This window comes from Danaus plexippus, chromosome 6, assembly GCF_018135715.1.
Source record: "Danaus plexippus chromosome 6, MEX_DaPlex, whole genome shotgun sequence".
Classification (NCBI taxonomy): Eukaryota; Metazoa; Arthropoda; class Insecta; order Lepidoptera; family Nymphalidae; genus Danaus; species Danaus plexippus.
Window position 1 is genome coordinate 6,815,981 of NC_083540.1, and position 22,422 is coordinate 6,838,402.

Sequence of the window (22,422 nt, forward strand, 5' to 3'; positions counted from 1 at the left end):
TTACCGTCTAGACTCTAGTAAACTATTTATTAATTAAAACGTGTGAGCTTTATTGTCTTCAATGACAATACACCGAGACAATATAGTTAGCATCTATGCAAGCTTTCACTAAGTCTTGTTTCTTGCCACAGAATCTTATAAATGAGAAAACATTTAAATTATGCTTAGGAGAATTTGTAGGTACGTGGATATATTTAGCCCTGTTTACTTCTACGTGGAATTTATTACAATAAAAACAAGATATACACTCGCACACGACACTTTATTGTATATATTCTTACTTCTATACCTATCTTACGACTCTTTACAAAATTACAACAGACATATCGACTATAAAAGGCAGTACAGTTAGTGTTTTCACACAAATAAAATAATTTACAAAAAAGCAGTCAAACATATACATCACATGTATTAAATAACTAAATAAATAAGTCACATGTCACCGAGCTTCGATCGCAACCGTGACAGCTGGCCGCCGTCCGGTCGGGGCCGATGCACGCACGCTCTTTGGATCCGAGAAGAGTTTATGGAATGTCCACGCGACACATTCGCGCTTGATGTAGCCTTTAATTCGTGTGTTTAACGTAATCTGTTTCGTAGTATGCGGCCGCTCCGTGCGCACCTTTCCTGTCGAGAGCGCGTACGCGAACGAAAAGGAACGCTGCCACTAGAGACGCCACCACCAGCACTAGCAGCAACATGACGAGACCCGCCACGAACGATGGCACGGACATACATATCGTCTCCGGATCACTTGCTGGTGATTGTATGACTACAGTTTCGTTTGTGGCCGCGTTATTTAATGCGAAGTTGACGTCACCCGGTGCCACCACCTGTATGGTTCGGCTCGTATTTACATCTGTCATTTCTTGAGCGTCTCGTTTGTATATACGAGTTGTCGATGAAACTGAAGTTTCTCGTCTCCTTCTTATTCCGACCAAACTTTCTGGTAAGTCTTCCACGGATCTAGGACGTCCACCTAATGTTGCCAGATTGCCATGTCCCTCGTCCTTTCGTTTGACCGTGTTGTACACCCCCCGTCTTCCGGGTGGAGGTGGCGGAGGTAGATTGACGTCATCGTCGTCTCGGGACGGTGCGGGTGATGATGGACTAGGTGCGTTAGGGGTAGATGAAACCTGCGCTTGGGGTGGAGGTACGGTATCGTCTCGCTTTTCAGAGTATGCCCCAGCAACGTCGGCTGGATGACGAGGGTCCGGGAATGCAGGGGGTACTCCATACTCTGAGTGAGGTACTGGTGGCGGGGGACCATATTCGCCATGTCCCGCGTTTGGTAAACCATATTCTCCTGCGCTCAATGCATTTCCACCAAGTAGAGGCACTCCGTAATCAGCACCTAGCCCTCCGCACTTTGGTTCAGGGCAATTATAGCGACATACCTGAATTACACACTGGAAGTGAACATTCATGGAGTCAGGGAATTTAAATGCTTGGAAGTATGCGAATGATACGACGGAGGCTGATGGACCGAAGTTCTTTATTTTCTGGAATTTACTCATAATCTTTGGCCTCACGACACATCCGTATTGGTCAACTAGCTGAATCGGTGCCCGTTTTCCATCATGGGCCACGCAGTTTCTTACAAGCATGTCGAATTTATTTTCGTCATCTTTGATAGCAAGAACCATTGTCATCGTTTGTCCTATTTTAACTATACCAGATACTTCCGATGCCCAAGGGCCTTTTCCAACTTGTATTTGCATCCAGCATTGCAGATTGTCCCCGAGAAAGTTAGCTGTAACAGCGTGTAACATATCAACTTGGAAAGGTCTGAACGTGACTGCTTTCTCGTAAAAGTCGTACCACGTGCATCTCAACTTTCGTGCTTGATCCCACACTTCTTGAACATATGGGTCGTATTGGACTATGATTGTGTTTTCAACGTATGATCCACTTGGTGTCGGACTGCCATAAGTTGCAACGTTGTGGTTAGCAGAGCTGGACATGCCACAACTGTTGAGGAATATTTCAAATGTGGCGCTCAAATGTCCCGTGCCCGGTTTAAGGTGCATACAATGAGGATCACTGTAGAACCCCTTGGAGAATATCATTCCGTAGAAGGGACGGTCGAATTCTATGTTGACTCGCATATGTGTTTTTTCGCATTGAACTTGAAGGTGTTTTATTTTCGGACTGTCTGGTGTGGCGAGGGGCCAGGGGTCGTCCGAATGTGCGGGCGGAAGGGGAGGTCCGTAAGCACCTCCTCGATGTTCCAACGGAAGAGAGGCTGAATCCACGGGAGGTTCGCATGTTGCTTCCTGGAAACAAAAAAAATACATTTAAAACAATCTGCTAGGTAATAATAAATCGCGAATAATATATTTTTGATGATTCATAAAATATGTAATTGTTCTGACGGTAGGTATAACACGTAAATGGATGCATCAATGGCCAGGTACATTCCAGTAGTCGCTGTCGTCTCAGTCTAGTTACCGGCACGCGCGCCGCATCTCGCGCTCATTCTTTCCGACTTTCTACACTGATGGATCTCGCGAGATCAATTATAATATTAATTAGCGCAATCACACCACACATACGAATTCCTCCGGCTTTCTACATGTTTTACTGAATATTTATTATATAATTTTTCAAGATATACTGCAATGTTTGGATACAATTAAGTCAAATTTATAAAAACATGGCAATTATCATTAATTATTGATCTTGATATGAATTCATCATTCTTATTAATTAATTTTCGTAATTTCAGACAGTTATGAGTATAGAATTTTTTTTCTTATAATATATTTAGAGACGATTAAAGTTAGGTACATACGTAAGCAAATCATTACAGCAGGGCCTAAAATATAAAAGTTATCCACATGGATATAAAAATTCTGATCTCTAAGATACATTTAGAAAAACTTCTATGATTGCATAAAGTGCAAGGTTGGTTACTACTGTCGCATTTTCTAAACCGGTTAGAAATTACCCAGTGCTCGAGATTGTTGTGAGGAAAGCAGCGGATCCGCTCACAGACACGCCAAACTAAAAAAAAAATAATAACAGCTTTCTTTGACCAACGATAGGTTTTACGTGAGATTTTGTTATAAAATTTATGAAAGTTGATATATTTTAAAACAAATTTGCAATGCTGATATCAGATTAAAGACGTGAAAGCATAACGAGTTCGTCCGATGCGTGATCCGTCCGTGACCGCATCACAAATACACAAAAGACGTTCGATGTACGTTCATTATTCTTAAATTTCACTTTTTATTTATGCTTAACAGGTTACTCAGTAATTAACTAGAAAACACAATGACTTGTAAAGATTTAAGCGAATTAAAACTTGTTTATTGTATGCGACCGCCAAAGTTCTCAGATTCGTGCGTACAACCGTTTTTCAAATTTATCAGATTTAAATGAAGTTGATGACATAAACTGTCAGTTGTAGAAAGTTATAGATAACATTCCTACTTGTTTAAAATATGAAAAACCGAGGAAAATATCTGTGACTTTCATTAATTTATAGTTAGTGGCTATACTATATTCATACTTGAGTTTTTCACACAACGTATTACGACTCGTTCGCTCATAGCGGCTAATAGATAACTGTCTATCACCACACATTGATCTCGCGTGCCACTAATGATACGTTAAACCACAATACCTACTGAAGCGCTGTTTACCGTTTGATATATTAATAAAACAGAACTATCATAAGGATATGTAATCAGAAAAAAAGATTATAAATGTCAAAGCTGTCAAAATAAATTGATGAATTATAGAATATAATATTCATAATGAAAATAAAAGTAATTGCCGTTCTAATTTACAAGGCGGTGACAGCTCAGTCCGTCAGGTGCGGCCTGTCTCGCTCAGGTGAAAGCATCCGTTGTAAACCACATCCGTTTCCAACGAATATTGTTGTGTGTACCTACATATAATATCCGATCGATAAAATATGACATATTAAATATACCGTAATATTTTATAAATATTTAATACAATCATATTTTATATGAGATATTGAAATTTTATATCAGTCATTATTATCTATTTTTCAAAGCATAGATTCGAAATAAAAAAAAAACTTCGGTAACAATCAGCCAGGACCGTGGTAAGAAGTCTTTCAAATTTAAATAATTTGTAGGTAAAGGTCGTCAAAAACCGGTAAACACAAAATTTGGTACAACGAAGAAAGTTGTTGTTTCTGTAAATAGACGATCCGGATTCTTGAAATCAATATTGTCCTTGTATCCTAAAATGGTGATAAACATTTAAGTGCCTTTTTGTGTGTGTACATTGCTATTCTCATTTATACGGATTGTAATAATTGAAGGAGGTGACCCGAAAAGATAAATGTATGTTGCATTCAAATGATCTCGCGTTCCCTTTATGTAAAAAATGTCCCTTTCAGTACTGTTCATCAACATTTCATATAATCCAATTCTTACATTTTCATCCACGGAGATCTTTGGTAAACCTTTATATTCGCATTACTTTTATCCCTCACATTCATACAAGGTTTCAATCACTGGTGCAACTTTCCCTAATCATATATGTATTTAAAATACAAATTAAAATTACCATAAATATTTAGAGAGGCATAAATGAAAATGTTCTCATTGTAACATTAACGACGATGTTTAACGCCGGAAGAGCCTCAGGCACTGACACTCGACCAAGAAATATGAATGAGAAAGTTAATTTCTTTCGCACATATCTCTGAATCTCACTCGAGATGACATCGGAGAATGAAGATTTTAACTATGCACACAATTTCAGATATATGACACTGTGAAATAATTCTAAAACGCAATTACGAGGCAGTTAATATAACTATGTTTCACCATGAATTGTTTTTGAAAAGTCGATTAAATCCGTAAATCGGTCCTGTTTGTTGCAAGCAATTTTTCAATTACCATCGGAGATTTATAGATTGGATTGTATTGGACTATTTTCAATACTAGCGTTGATCGGACGTACGCGCTTTCTAACATAAAATGCTCTGTAGTAATATAGCGATATTAAAATACAATATTGATGCATATAATGTATTTGATCATGGCTTGAAATTTATTGATATTCGGAAGCAAAGTCTTTAAATAAAGGCAATATAAATTAATGCTCGCTTTTATCTAACACCTAATAATGGCTATCAAAACCGAAAACGAAACTGTTCTCACGAAACTCTTACGTCACAGCTAACGAATTTTGCGAGCAGTGAAAGTGTTTTGTTGGATCGTTCAAAGGCTCTCCATACATGTTGCATTAGAGAATTTCATGATAAAAACTGACAATTTATTATGACATAACATAAAAATCACTATTTTGTGTATTTCTTTCCATGAATTGACTCAGATATGAGTGTGCAGTTAATTTCAAGTGGTTCGTTGTTTTGTGTACTAACGGAATCATTAGTCTACTTTAAGCTGCTGCTTACTTGGAACGCGAGCGGCAAAAAAAATTATGAATAATGTGAAATTACGTACTGTTTCTAATAATAATGAATTGATTCATGAAATTAATTTGTTTCATTAGATTATAAATTTTACATATCTTAATAAAATTTATGTATTTTGTAATTTGTCGGTACCTCTGATATAAATCTTTTAAAAGTATAAATCTTTTGCTATGTCTAATCTAATATGTAGCTAATTATTTGAGGTACTCTCATTTCTAGTTGTTTTTCATTGATGATCCTCAATGATATGGTAACTGGTTTGATATCGAGGCGTCTCCGGATTAAAAAAAAAAAACTCACATTGACAGCAATTTCCTCTAAGTTTAATTCGAGTATAAAATAACTTGAGTAAGTACCGAGTCAAATGTGTCAACATTTTTAATTTTAACATATGTTCCAATACAAATTTAATGACTTTAATCTTGAATTACGGTGAAATCGAATGCTTTGTAACAAAGCGTGGTGAGCGATTCAGTGACGATGCATTTACAGAATGTTAGACGATTAGCTTGCTACATCGGTTGAGACAACGGTATTGTGCAAAAGCTTGTTATAAAAAAAACTGTGATACAACATACATACATACAACATAAATCAACGAGATATTTATTAGAAGACATACTTAAAATATATGTCTAACTGTACAAGAAACTTTCATTCGAATAAATCTTTTAAAAGACAAAATGTTTTAGTGATTATTGGCTACGAAATTTCAAAAATAATTTTATATAGTACTAACAACAAATATTAAAGTCAATACCGAAACTGTTTGGGTTTATTTGGTCATTTTTAACATGTATATAATATAAGACAACCAACCTGTATTAGGAGCGTCGCGACCAGCAGCAATATCCTGGTCCTCATGATCGCAGTCCGGTCACTCAGCGGCCTGCAACCAAACCAACACATTGATGTACACACACTAACGGAGGCGCGATAGCGCGGGCACTGGCACGTGCTTAGTGCCGTACCAACGTAAGCATGTTTCCTCGCATGGCGAAGACTGGCTGCTGAACGCCGGAGTGAATCGTGATCCCCTACTCCCGTGGCCCCCTTCCCCCTACTCGTGGGGCTGACCCAATGACCGAGTCCAACGTTCAGCGCCGGAACTCCACCGGCTTATTTCACTTAAGCGCCTGATAATCGGAAACCACACGGCCTTCACTTGTCGGCAAGGTCATTTAACATTATGTATTATATATACGTAAATACATAGGTATGTAAACGTTTTAGTAATTCTCTAATTTGGATATTAAAAAGTGTACCCTCCACATGATTTAATTTGGAAATACTTTTTATTTAGTAATAATGAAAGAACGAAAGTAAAAAGTATACGAATTTAATTTCTAATATATTTGTATAATTTAATATGTAGGGTTATTTAAAATACGTTACTATTACAGAACTCATGCGCAGCTAATGTGTTGCTTATGGCCACATTAACTCTTCTCACAACTATACAGTAGTCAGTATAATTTTAATAAAAACTGTATTGATCTATATGTTACACATGTAATCGCTTTGAGTTTATATATCTACACTATCAAATATATAACACAATATAGTAAGAAGTTTCTATTAAACAAAAGTCATATATATATACATATATATGTATGTGTGTGTTTTATCAATTTCAAACTAAATTTCTTGCGCATCACGTATTTAAATTCATGCTAATATTTTGGCGGCGATTGACAAGTCAATTATTTTTTTGTCCGATGAACAGACAAAACTAGGTCGCCCGTAAAAAGCCTCGTAGGCATTTTCTTTTTCTTAATCTAGAAGATTATAATTACCCGAGGGAGATAAATTCGGCGATCCGCCAAATATATATGAAGTGGGTATTAATAAATAAGTGAAATTAATTTTCACTCAAACCCTAATTATTTTTATAACATTATATTATATAATGATTCAGGTACGATTAATCAAATTCTATAGGTTTAGAGTAGCTAGAAAATATATAAGTGTGTTAAATAAAATTGAATCAATTAACCCGTCACTACACGTCATAATATTTCGAGTCACAGAGTTATTACGGATGATTCTTAAGAGATGTTTTGAGTTTTCACCCAAGGCGTTTGACAAAGCAACATGATGTGTAAAAAACGCTGGTCACTTTCTTTTTATTACGTTACGTGATGGTTGCTTGATAGAGTAGATTAGGAGGAATAAGCCTTTCATAAAACGTGAAGACTCAAAAGTTTAAAATCACATGCTGCTGTCAACACTCACATATATAGATAAAGTATTACAAAGATGTTTCACTAATTTATAATCTATATTGCTTGAGGACGAAACAACGAATTATAAATAATAATTATTAAATTTGTTATCGTAATAAAATCTTTTAAACTTCAGCACGAAACTTACTTCGTTAGAACATAAAGCCAATTATAATAGCGAAAGGTGCAGGGTACGAGAGCGAGAGATTATAATACTATTGTGAGAAAGTAAAGCAAAACGGATGTACTGGTTGAGATAGTATCAGAATTGTTCATTTTAATTGAAACTAGCTAAAGCGCATTGATTCTTAGCAAGTTGAACAGTTAATTCTATATCCTTAGTATGCATTTCAGACAGCGCACGGCCGTCCGCTAAGTCACTTTCGGCTCTGATTAACGACACGGACTCAAGTGCGGCAAATCTTAATTGGACGAACATGAGAGTTAACTGAATAATGAATGGGAATATTAAAAACTTTTTTATTTCCCTGACGTACATAAAATTTTATAAAGAAAGTTAAAAATTAAAAGAAAGTCAGATCATCTTTATTTTTTTTAATATAAACTTTTTCTATGATTCAAGGCTATGCTACAAATAAACTATTAAGTATTCTATTAAAATATTCACTTTTATAGTTCCATTTTGATTCCCCGAGAAACTGAGATGTATGAATTTATATCTAACAATTCTTTTTTAGGCTTTCTGTAAAAAAAAAACTGTTAAAAATATGCATGTAGGTACTGAAGCGTGCTTAAAATAGAGTTTATATAGTGAAGAGATATGGATCAATTGAAAATGTTCCAACAGCTTTCATCTAATGAAAAACCAACGTCACTTTTATTGTCAATATTTCTAATAAGAAATTTCACTTTATAGGTCAATGACCGGCTCTTCCCAGCTCGACATTGTTCTGAGTTCCCACTGTTATAAGTTGTTTTACGTATCTAGCTAATCGGTTGGGATTATGAAAGATTTCATTGTCAGAATCAATCAACATTATATTGTTTAGCTAATAGTATTCCTTTGAACGTTTTTATCTACTACATTAAACAAATTTTGTCGATCTCTAAATATATATTGTCTTCTACATATTTCGTTTGTGTACTACTTATTTGTTATTTTGAATATCGAAACAGTAACACAAAGCGTTTGAAAGATACTTTAGTAAAGTCGGTAAATCTGATAAATAATTCATAACGCTAAGCGCTCTAAAAGCAAGCTTACATAAATTATTGTTTGTGGAATATTTTGATAAAAATTTTACATTGAATGAGTTATCGATAGATCTCGTTGTCGCCAATTTATTGCGACTGTCATTTTATGAATGAAAACCTTTATAGCATAAGATAATGAACATAATTTATTTGAAAATTAAAATAATGTATTGGAATAATTAACGACCCAATACGTTAAAGTTTTATTCACAGCTGTTCCTATTCGCTGACAGTAGGCCGTAGCCCGTAGGGTCCCGACGTGGGCTCAAGGTTACCTCACGCAACACTTTCTCCGCTGGGTTCAGTTCGTTGCTCTTCGAATTTTGCAAGTAAATATCATTGGCAAACTACCTTTACTTTGAAAACAATATCCATCCAAAATAAGGAATATTAAACCCAAAAACATAAGCAATAAAATTGAATATAAGCTGATAGGAAAGCTTTAGTTGTATGACTCGAAGTTTATGTTCAATGCCCATGTTAATAGCACCGAGAAACGTAACGTGGCCCACTTTCTCTTTTAAGCATACGTGGTCTTTCTCTCACAAGCACACTCCAAACTCGGCAGAGCGAGATGACTGTATATTGTAGAGGATCTGCTTAAGCTGAACAGCTCGCTTTCTTCGCCGCACTTGGCATTAGAATCGCGCAAGGTCTGGTAACTTTCGATAGTATGACAGTGAATTCCGCCAATTTTGGCGCCGCCACAGATAACAATTAGTTCATTAATCTACAAACGATTACATAATAATTTAGATTTGTATGCAGCACAGCGGTTTTTTACATAGGTAATAACTGATTAGCATATTACGATGAGACAATAGTTTTCCATATTAATACGAATGAGGTCGATATACTTTATGAACAGCATACAAATAAATAGTGTCCTTATTCTATTTAAAACGTTCTAATCCTTCGAATACAATGGTAATTGTATTAAATGATTTATGTTTTTTTACATACAGCAACACAAATCCTGAACTAAATTAGAAATCACTTCAGACAGGATTATAAATATTAATAGTGATGTGAAAAATATATAAAATTGAAAATATTCAAAGTCATTTCAATATATCGTATGTAATCTAAATTTTTAAATTATTTGATTATTCAAAACGATATTTAGCATCATATTGTTACATTTAAAATGAATTAATACTTTTACTCTTACGAAATTATTTTATACATTTTTTTAATATGTTTACTTTACGTTAAATTAATCTACATTATACTTAATCGCCAAAGTAATAGAGACAATTGCGTATTTATCTAAATAGCATACCATAGAATACATATTGGATGATAAAGTCAGAATTGTTTAAGTCATATTTAAAAAAAAAATCATAACTGGGTTCTTTTCAATCATTTATTTATAAATGTCGATTTTGTGCTATATATATAATGAACCAGAGACTTAAACTGTCGTATGCTTTCTTATATAAAGGAGATTATTTAAAGAAGTTGTTATATGTTCGTGAATCGTGTACATCAGCTAAATAGTCGTGGGTGACAAATTGAAAGACTAGGAACATTGGAGTTGACTTTCCCTAATAGATAGCGTACGAAAACAACATTTTACCAACTTTATAGAGAATGAACGTATCTGGTATAGCGATTCCACACTCTAAGAGTCTATGCCATCAATGGTGACACTATGGGTAAGTATAAATAGATAGATAAGTCTAAGTAAACATTAGTTTCTATAGTTTTTGGTGAAGATAATAACATGTTCATGTTTATATTTCAGTCAGCACGACATGCAGTGAAATAGCAAAATTGAATCTTGTTCATTTTGTAATTAAATATTGACACAGGTTGATGTTTCAAAGTTTTTTAGAAACTAGCAATACTGTAACAAAACGCCAAATATTTTTTTTTCGGAAACAATATATATTCATGCTTTTTTAAACTGTATATAGTAGTGAATTGAAATTTTTCTGTTTGGCATAAACAAACATTTCTGTCAAACGATTCTTACAAAATAGACTTTGACAGGTCTTCAGTTAAAACAGATTTATATACATAAGTAAATACAAACGTCAATTACTTTCTTAGCTAAGTTATTAGACTGATGTTAAAAGTGTGTTAAATCTTACAGTTTGTAAATCCAGTCTATCTAGAAAATTGACCTGGATTTATGTGGAAATTAACATAACCGTCAGTTATACCGTCTAGATATTAATTGGCGCTTTGGTAACGCTTCTTTTTAATAATATAATATCTTAAGAAAAATGTTTATTAATTATATCCCATATTATAAAAATATAACTGTTCTTGTAGAATATAAACAGACTCTGCCAATCAAAAATGGAAAACGTGCATCGTATCTACAAAAACGTTAAAGAAGAATAAGAATTTAATGTATAATCAAAAATCAAACCGGAATAGGAACTAAAAATCTAAATCATTTTAAATAATGTAGGTCAAAGTCGTTCATAAAATATATCAACTATTCAACAAGCGGAAACCTTGAACGGAGAAAACTCGCCGGTCGCATCACATCAACGGAAAATTTCGCGACATTCGATTCCCGGATATCATGTAACTGCTTTAGATATCTCGGATATTAGAAAACACTCGATCGTTTATGCTTTAGACGGCTATGAAGTTTCTTTTTACAGCATTCGTACAAAAGAATTCCAATCGTTTATCGTTAAAACGCCCATAAATCTGATGAAGTGTTAAAACATTTCGTATTTCAGAGATGATTGAATAAGTTACAATATTTATTATGTTATAATAATGGCTGTAGTAACAGGTGAAATTTGTATTGTGTTAGGTAGCTAGGGCAGGGCTTTGGAAGAGAAAGTCGACGTTTTCAAGGACGAGTCAGCGGCCGTTACGCAACCTCGTGGGATAATTGATGCGTGCAGCCCCAAGAAATGTGTCGAAATAACAATGCGGATCTCATTTAAGGACGATGACTTCATAGAGCTATCTGTGGCTTAGCCGGCTTTCACTCGGAGCCTTTCGATTGCGTCATTTCGGTATTTTATAATAATATTAGAGAAAAAACGTTCTGATGCCATTCAACTGGCTTTCTTCCGTGACTATTACATTTATATTAAATCTGTTTTGTAATGGATTCTGTTTGTGGTGTAAGTGCGTTTTAAATATTTTTTTTAAAGTCCGGCTAGAGCGCTTTATGATTTATTTTTTTTTAATATTTGATTGCTTTTTTTTAATATATTTTTAATCGTCTCTACTGGGGTTTTGAATTATATGATTTACTATAATAATAATTACATTTAGATGGCCGTCGTTCTGATGATACTTTATCCTACGGGGAACTTTCACTAGCACAAATCGGCATAAAATTAAGTTACAGATGTGTTGCGTAAGCCTCGGCCTCACACTTAGGTAATTACAGACAGAGAAAGTGGAATATTTTGGAGAAATGATCCAGCGGACATGACAGCAGCTGTTTCCGTATTTTAATGTGTGTTGTGCAATTTTTATTCGGTATTTTATAAGTCGTACTCAACTCGTAAATAAACAAATTAAAGTAAACAAACAAGTAACTTACAAAGATAATCCTCCGTTTCATAAATTCCTGACGAATATTTGATCAGAAAACCTGGAATAAGAAAATAATGTCGTGTATATCATCATATATATTATACACATATGTCAGGGAACAACAAAATATTAAAAACCTATAAAAATGATGTCATAATTTTGCGACGAACGGAAAATATTCTTAATAAATAGTTTTCAATTATTTTTGAACTTATAATTAGTTATTTATAACCAAACAAATCAAAATCCTAACACCGCCATTGAACTGACCAAAAGAATGTACTATGTAAGGTCTTAAATTTTGAGTTATTTTTCATTTAATTATCGTTGTTATAGTTAAAATCTAATCCACAACCGGCTATTGAAGGTTCAGCGACTTGGAAACACAATGGTACTTCTATAAGTCAACATTCCGCCGCTTACGGAAATGAAAGTGAATTTTCATAAAGGTATTGTCCCGACAACAATAGCGGATGGATATAATTGATAATTCTTATTTTTACACACTTATTACCAAAAGAATATCTTTGTTTCAAATAAATATTTATTTTAAATACTTATAGAATTGTCAGCATTAATATGATACGATAAAAAAAAGTGTTTTATTCAAAATCTTGATGCAACAAGTTCATTAATGAAGTTCGTATAGAATGTTTTAAAAACTAGTATCCGTAGAGCGTTACTATGGGTACATATTATCTAGTAGATGAAATTTACTAGTGCTCTTACGAGAAGAAAGTGGTGAAATCCTAAACAAGTCTGTAGAAATCGCAGCCATAATAAATAATGCACTAGTTCAGTCAAGGCAGCCCTTCGCCTAGTTCGACGGACCAGTTTCAATGTATTTGACAAGTTTTTAATGAAAACATTCAATAGATATAGTAGCTTCATATTAATCTATTCTTTTCATTTATATTATATGAAGTGAAGGTAAAAATATTGATTTAATGGAGATTAACGAACAGTGAAACCAATTTTAAATATTTGAAATTGGAATCTAATGAGCCGGAGAAAGAATGGCTGTATCGATGACACTGGGGGAGTAATTCGTTTTTTATAATAAAAATTTACAAAGATCCATATTAATGTAAATATTTTACTTATAACTGATACGATATGTTTCGATCTTTGTTTCATGAATTTAAACGACTAAGACGCTGTGTCGATTGTAACGAATTAACTTATTTAAGAAATAAAATACGTAGGGAGAGGCAACACTGCTCCTAACTTAGTGCATTTCATCTAACTACTTCTAATTTAGTTAATTAATTGTAATGGAATAAGTACGTACATAAAATAACAAATTCATGAAATTTTTTGTTAATTAGACCATAATACTTAATCTGACTTTCTCTCGTGTTTCTCTTATTTATCTCAATGAATATAACATAAACAGACATCTGTAATAGGAATAATTTACTGCGCTTAGTTTCTCTTTAGTTAAAGAAACAATGTTCGTGTAATAAAAATAGAATTAGCCAACGTTAGGCTAAGTCACCGCAACACAAAAGCACTAATTGGATATTAAGACGTGTGTCTTATAATATCTTAACATCTTAAACAAAAGCAGAGATTAGCTTAAGGGCATGCTTTCAAATAACTCATACGGATTTATAAAGTGAAATCAAAATCAGTGTACGTTGTCTCAGACACATAGGGGCACCTATCATCTTGATAATGTTCATACGGGTTCGACTTGCTGTGTTTTATATACAACATGGTATTTTGCGAAATTGGGAAGTACTTTCTACTGGCATTGATGCAAGAAATTTTTTCGTGTAAAATTTTATTTCGATATCGCATTCAAGATTTTGATATTATGTAATTATATTCAGAATAAACTTTCAATCTAGTACGAGTTTTAAATTTTTTAGATCTTCGTTTAAATATTTTATGTGTAAAACCTCAGTTAAATGTCGGTTAAAAGTAATGTTAAAACGTTCAGACATTACCTGAATTAGCTAGAACAAAGACGACAAATTTGATTTTCTATTTTTTTATTACATAGTTATTAAGTGGTTTGAATATAGACATATTGCATATTTTACATTAATTTATGTGCTGTATTCTATACAGATGAATCGTATTCATGTTTAGTTAAATATAAAAATCGAGTCATGTGTCTAGGGACGTCAAAGAATCTCATTCAATGGCATATTTCCCAAGCAAAAGAAAGGAGTTCTACTTCTAAACTGTGTCTTTAACAATACAGAAACTGCTCTCGCGATGGGATCTGAACGCAGAACAATCAAAGCACTACAAGATAACATTTGATTTGATTAATAAGTGAAATTTAATTACAAATTAAACATTGTAGACATTGACATTATGGATTAGTGCTTTTAATGCAAAAACCAAGCTTACCTATCGTTATTGTTACTATGAACTTACTTTAATGCGAGTTTATTTAAGTTCTAACTAACTGGTAGTACGTTACATTAAAAACAAAAGGCTAAATATTTTCTTCATTACATATATGTTCCATATAGACCGAATATTTTATTATTATTTTTTTTGTATCTCTACCACGTACTTATGTTGAAAAAGCATTGTTTGAAGGGTTCGCGTCATCGATATCGAGCAATTACAAAACATCAAAAATTTTATTGAAATATCACTTAACACGATATTATTATATCAAAAACTTAGATTTACATACTTTTACTGGTGTCTTTTAAATTAATTATTAGTATTTCAACTGCATTTAAATTTACATAATTCAAAAATGAATCGCCAACAAAACTACGTCAAAGATCTTGTCTTCTACATTTATTTAATAATATTTGAGTTTTAATATTTAAAAAGTAATTTAAAACATTAAATTAATGAACTTAGGTGATTAAAAATAGATTATGTTTACTGTATTTTAATATAAACCGAGTTTATTTAAACTTTGTTGTTACACATTATAGGATAGTCGGTTTGACCGAAAAAAGCTAACTTGTATCTTGTTCGTTCGGAAAAAGCTAACTAGTAAACGGTTTTGAATACAGAGTCCATAAATTTAATATCAAGTTTTAGTATAGACTATATTTAGATTTCACTCTTAGATATATTTAGATAAGATTAAAGACAGTTCCGATTGATTTTATTTTAAGATAAGTAAAATGAAATGTATGAAAAAAATGGATCTCAAACCCTGGCCCAGAAAAATGTATGGGTGAACTGACATTTAATTGCTATGAATTGGATCAAGAAAATATTATTATAATAGAGCAAATATTGATGACTTTATTAGTTTGTGTTTTTATTAAAGCGAAATATAAAATACAATCAGGTGTATAGGCACTAAGACTGGCTGAATTTGACATACTGACTCGCTTTCCACCGTGATGGCACTCGCCGCACGCTAAAATCAATTTAAAGTAAGCATTGATAACAGAATACTTTTTGTTTTTGGAATCTAAAAGTTAAAGCTTAAAGAATAAGAAATTTAGCGAAAATTAAATAGAAATTAGGTTGTCCCATAGTTTCAAATAAATTCGAAACTACTGATGAAATAACGTACGTGAAACAGAAAAGTTCAAGTTAATTAAATGTAATAAATAGAATCGTTAACATTTATGAAACTGCGATAGAAATGCTAATAGTTGTTTTAAATACTACCTTAGTATTTATTACAGCTACACATACATATTATTAAAGTTTATTAACATATGTATTTCGATGTGCGTAAACCAAAATTTTAATCCCTAATTGATCTAAGTATAGAAATGGCGTTTGACATGACGTTTGACATGACATTTGACATCGACAATTAAGCAAAATTAATCTTTAATTAAGATTATTATATTTATTTGCTATAGAAATTATGATGTTTTAGTCATTTTTTGGTGTAATTTAGTCCCTAGTTATCCCAATAGAAATATCACCTTTATTTCTATTACGTACTGTTGAATTAAAAAAATAAATACGTAAACCAAATCGCACAAGTCTTCAAATTAAAACAACTTGCTCATTAACGCTTTCACCATGACATTTCCGTTATGTTCGTGAATTTATCATACAAAATATGAAATCCATAGACTATAGTGAAAGTATAATTAAAGATAAAATGCTCAAGCTGAAGAAATATGAACGGCTACAGTAACATGTGTATGGTAACATTAGGTATACTTAATTAAATACAAGAATAATTTATAGGTATACTAAAAAATATTCTCTCTTATGCTAGTCTCATTCATTCTTTAAAATTCATATTACTGGTAATTTAAAAAATGTGACACAAAAGGCGATTTCAACGAGTACTCTCGATGGAGACAAATTAGGCAACTTCTTAAGATGACAGCATACCATGACGAGACTATTACAGAACACCTCAAACATCTTAACAATAGAATGGCTTTTTCAACATGTCACAATATAGCGCACTCAGCTTTCGTCATATCCGTTTATAAGTGATTACATGAATTACTGAACTAAAATAATAGAAACCACTTAAATGTTCGTTCTAGTTTTCAAAAATGCACTACATGCATAATAAACGCTGTTATAAGTAATTCCAGAAAAAGCGAGCAAGCGAGAAACCCCACGTTATATCTATAAAATGCGATGTGTGTGACGCCTGACCTACTTTCCACGGGCTTCCACACCGCTTCTAGAGGATCCGTGGACGATGTCTCCATAACTCTTATTGCGTTTAAATAAAAACTAATATCCAATATTCATATTGCACTGAAACAGGCGGTTGGAAGTAAAAATGGTCGTAAACATGCAAATACGGTTTTCAAACGCGCGGATACGTCGAGATAATTTTTGTCGCAAGTGAAAGTGAAATTATGCAACTTTCTACAACCGATAATATTAATTGGAACCACACAAATAACTCGTACCTTACTGTTGTCTTAATCGAGTCATTGTAATTAATGTAATACTAACATATATTGTAAATATAATTTAAATTATCTTGAATTATGTATTTTTTATACGTATGTATATCTCAAGACTCATAGTATTTTATTCCTTAAGATTCACAAGTACCTCGTTCTGTTTGGTTTTCTTTGCGTCTTATTTTATCAGCACCAAGACATCGGCCGATCACTGTTCCAGTCACTAACACAATCACAGTCTGACACTTTTGTTTTCGTGGGAGCTGCGCCGTCTGCGCATCGATGTTAAAACTTCAATGGACTGGTCGCAGCGGTTGGCGCCCGATGCGTTATATACTCGTGAAAGTTGCGCACCTGCGTTTCCACCGAGCTATCCCGGATCAATTTTCGTCGGATTAGTTTTTGGTCTGTGACGTCATTGAGGTAAGATTTCATAATTCTCTGAGATTATTTGAGTCAAAAAATGCTTGACACGTTATAAGAGATCCGAACGGTTTTTTTTAAACAAGACATTATATGTGGACATGTTTAATTTACTTATAACTGTAATTACACCGATACATTTACAATAATAACAATAGAATTGTAAAAAAAAATTAAAAAATTCATTAGTCATACTTTTAAAATTAATTGGTTTAATTTATTTCTTGTAATTAAAAAGCAAGAATAATCTAAATTATTAAAATACTTTTTGTAATCAGTTTTCATTTTATTTGAGCTAATCGATTATTGAGTCCTTATAAAAGACTTCAACGCTAGCTCGTTAATTCTTTATGATTCAAGTTGGTACAAATATAAATTATGGATGTACCAGACTAAATACAGTGATTTATTTTTTATTTTAACTAAGCTTTAAGGTCTAAGTATGTAAAAAAATATCTACACTTTTGGAGATCCTTTTTTTTTTTATCAAAGACCTAAAATTGTATATCAGTCATATAAAAATAATTACGTAGGTATAATATTTAAGAATATTGTGCTATCCGATCATGAAGACGATAGGAATTAACTAATATATATATATATATATATTTAAGAAACATATACTTTCGACTAAAAGCCCCCTTTTCTTTGTACTCTGTCCAAAACAGGGAATATTTCATAAATTCACCAACTTTTGAGTAACACGATAGCTAAGTTTGAAAATCGATTGTAATTTTACAACCGAGTAACTTTACCACAAGTTTAAACCGTCATACTACACACGCAACGTTTCTAGTTTTCGTTGATACTGTTGTGAGAATATTTATGAATGGAAAACTGATTGCGCTCCGTATGCAGTTCGACGAAGCGAACAGAACAGAACAATCTCATTGTTGGAGGAAATTGTGGAGAGAATATTTAATGCGGTGTTTGAAATCTTATCTGTAAGAAGAATTGATACGAAACTCCTCAGCATTCTATGGATTCACCGTGCGGGTGCCGGGTCCATCGCGTTTCAGGGATAGGATCTTTAACAGTGCCTGGGACTTGTGACCCAGGTGTAGGTTTAAGAGGCCCCTAGTTCATTAGTTATTTTGTACTTTACTGAAGTAGTGCTGTGTAAAAAAATGTATGTCAATTATTAATCGAATTATCAAAACCTTATTTGGAAATGGCTGTCTTTAATTTTCTACTTGTTAGGACTCGGAAAAATATTGTTTAGAAAGTATTGAATTTTTAAATAATGTGGAAAGAGACTCCATGCTTTGATATATATATTCATACTCATATTCATTCATGCTTTGATTTATATAGTTTTCTTAAATTTGATGACGTGCTTATAAAAAACAACAGTAGAAGCGGACTAAGTTACTCTTCACTCTATCAGTTATAGTCATCCGATCCGGCGAAATAGGACCAGCAGTTTCAGAGATTAGACGGAACAAACAAACAGACAAACAGAAAAAAATATTTCTTATAAAGACGTAAGCATTTAGTAAAAAAAGCAGTGATATGTGTATTAAAAATAGGCAGTACAAACACACACACACACATATGTATATATGTATGTTTAGATTGTTTTTCAGTGAACGTTATATTATCTGTATTGAGTTTCTATGTCAAAACTTCATAAATATGGATTTGATGATAAACGAATCTGTCAGACAAGTAACGTTTTTTAATATAACTCTAATGATTTCAAACGATCATAATTAATATTGACAGGCATATGACAATTTCTTAATGAGCTTTCATACGATTCATTTTTCATTATAGATTTTTTTTTAAATCTTTTTATACTTTAGATATAATAATTGGTTGATTTCTAGTTTAGTTAAAATGACAACATCAAAAATCAATGAAGAGTTACATCAAATACGTTTCAAGTATTATATTTACAATTGTCAATCTGCTGTATTTAATACAGTATTCAATTTTCAAACCTAAGAATATATACGTAGATTTATAATTATCTTGAAATATTTAGGTAATCTTATTAAAAAGCGTTTTTAAAACAAGACGCAATACATAAAAATTATCGAATCTTATAATTCAATTACATTATATCAACACGATATATATTTATACCCCACGTTTGTTACCTTAAAGTAACCGTGATCACGTCCAGATATAGCACGTCGCGAAGTCAAATCCGATCGCGAAGTCAAATCTGATCGCGAAGTCAAATCCGAAAACCATAGTTTTATTTAATATACACATGTACACATAATATGAGATATCATTAGTTGATACATACTAATGTTTGTGAACCTTATGCTTTGTTTAACGACATAAACTTTTTCCATTCATTTAATTGAAATATATAAACTGAGAAAGTTGTTTTAGATTTTAAATAGATTTAGATGAAATGAGAACAATCTCAATATTCTACGTAATGTTAATAGATATTGATGCCTGTTGATATTGAATCGTAGATACAAATTACAATACTGAATACATAAATAAATGACAAATATTTCATATATGTGCAAAGTTTTTCATCAAAAATTTTGAAAAATCACAAGAATTTTCATTGAGTTTTGTTTTTTAAGAAAATAATTAGATCTACCTATGATATATCTTTAATTATTAAAAATAACAAATCCGTAAGAAGTTTCTATGAGATAAATAAATAAATTAAATTGTTTATGAATATATTTATAAATAAATAAATATTAATGAATGTAAATATATTTTGCCTGTGAACAAACTATTTATTGATGTTATTTTTTGTAGCTAATTGGTACCGAGAAAGCATTTCTTTTTTAATATTAATAAGGTACTATTTTGAACGTTTAAAATTTAGTAAACTATATAAGTTAGATGCGTAGGTTTTGGTAAGTATTTCATTTAACGCTAATTACAAGTTAATTTTAATTATTTGGTTTGTGAGAAACTTAAATATAGTAGATGCCAGTGGGTATTATTAGCTCATGTAATTAAGCGTGTTTCATAGAGATCAGAGAAAGTATTATTATAATATACAGTCACATACTCACTGTATATTCCTTTGGTTTTAAATATTTCTGTTGCATTACGTTGGCTGATGACGGTATTCTTAATCTAAGTTTTCCGTCTTCACACCACACGAAGCGTTTTTCGTTTCTCATTCAATAACGAACGTTAATAGTAAATAGTTCATACCGTATTGTGTTAAGATCTTTAAATGAAATATGGTTGACGCTCAGTATTTAGTATCACGATACAAATTGAGGATAAGTATACTGATACATAACACACAATGCAAAGCGTCTAAAAGAGATTTAATCAAACATATATTTTTTTTATTGTGACTTTAATAGTTGTAACTAAATTTAAATTGTTTCTTTTATATGTAACGAAATAATGGCCATTTTATTAACAGAAATATAACTTAAAGCCTCCGGATTAAAAATCGCCCCATCAATTGTTTTAACTTTAATAGAGGCCTCAAGTTCTATCGAAAGTTGGTCCCTTCATCGGTGGTAAAGGAATTGGCGAAAAGCCATGAAAAAGAATGTTGGCAGTAATAAAAAATGTCACCGAGAGAATTACAATATCGGAATCCGACGGATCCGCTTTGCACAATTGTACGTCGACGTAGTATTAAACACACTATGAAATTAGGTCGAATTCGTCATTAAAAAAGTCGTTTCATAAGCAGCCTAATGTCTTCATTATTGTCGAACTTACTTTAACAATGGATAACTAAAAAGGAAGAGGACATTAAACCACAATAATGTGATTGCTATCGAACTTATTGTTGAATTAAACAAACAAACACACACACAAGAAATGATATTATGTTTGTTGTCATGTCATAAATTATCGATCAAACAGTTATAATTCACGGAGGTGCCACTTTAAAGGTCACAATCATACGGAATGTAAATATAATGTGGCGCTAAATTTCGCCTGAAACTTAGAAAGATGATATATCGGTCAAACAGCTGTAATGTTTGTTAAAATCCACTTAAGAAATACAAAATACAATGAAAAATATTGAGTCGATAACAGATCAAGACTTACTTTTTTGTAAGTTTCATAAATTTTTTGCCGGACATGTCATAACCTAATCTGACACACGTTCAGAAATCATGAGTTTTGCAAGACGCGCCAATGTACGTCAGTGTATAATGAGCGAGCCGTATTTGAAGGCGGTGACGCGGATACACAATGGGGGCGGATCTGGTATTTTGTAACTTGGGCCTGTAGATAGCTAAGGAAAGTGAAAGGCCGGATGCTGAGAAAATCCTTGTTCGGAATGCACTGTTTCTATTTATAGAATTATATCAAAAATTTACGCACTAAAGTATTTAAAATAAGTATATATTAAATTAGGATTCAAAGAATTCGATAGTTTTCCGTTTTATCATAAGTTTTAATCACTTAACATATATCATGTTCATAAAAATAACACTCGAAAATGTTTATCTAAATCCGAAGACTAAGTTTCGATGTTACTATAATAACTTTTGACAATTAACAGACTAGAAAAGTTTTTAAAAAATTGTGATTAATTTAAACAATGTTTGAAACAACTTCATATTACGTTGTCGACAGTCTGATAGAAATGCATTTTCACATCACCGCAAACACAATACTTTCGCCAAGAGTGGAATGTAAGCGCAGAACGATTTTTGTATTGTATGCTGATTACAAGATAAGAATCTGTAAGGGTGGAGCCATTGTTAAAAAAATACTCTTTTAAATTCTCAACTTAAATCCTCTTAAAATATAGAGATTAAATATTAAATAATACTGAATTAAAAAAATATCAGGCACCGTTTTTTTATTAGGTATC

General features: G+C 32.4%; 1 protein-coding gene across 4 annotated transcripts; it reads right to left on the reverse strand.

The window, feature by feature from the left end:
• Window positions 1-243: 243 nt before the first annotated feature.
• On the reverse strand, window positions 244-17,508 carry LOC116779226 (cuticlin-4). 4 transcript variants are annotated; one of them, XM_032673430.2, is made up of 4 exons: window positions 17,368-17,508; window positions 12,395-12,445; window positions 6,248-6,317; window positions 244-2,276 (listed from the first exon to the last, which is right to left on the reverse strand). In XM_032673430.2, exons 3-4 carry the CDS (start codon window positions 6,290-6,292, stop codon window positions 567-569), a joined length of 1,755 nt encoding a protein of 584 aa, XP_032529321.2. In that variant the 5' UTR covers window positions 6,293-6,317; window positions 12,395-12,445; window positions 17,368-17,508; the 3' UTR covers window positions 244-566. The 4 variants fall into 4 exon arrangements, with proteins under 4 accessions (XP_032529321.2, XP_032529322.2, XP_061385902.1 ...); XM_032673431.2 differs by lacking the exon at window positions 12,395-12,445; XM_061529918.1 differs by lacking the exons at window positions 12,395-12,445; window positions 17,368-17,508 and adding an exon at window positions 6,400-6,433.
• Window positions 17,509-22,422: the final 4,914 nt, after the last annotated feature.

Bases quoted from the DNA above. Each gene is read 5' to 3' on its own strand.
- LOC116779226 (XM_061529919.1), bottom strand. From the start codon at position 6,337: ATGTGTTGGTTTGGTTGCAGGCCGCTGAGTGACCGGACTGCGATCATG. The intron at 2,277-6,247 runs GTTGGTTGTCTT...TTTTGTTTCCAG, and splicing joins TCGCGACGCTCCTAATACAG to GAAGCAACATGCGAACCTCC.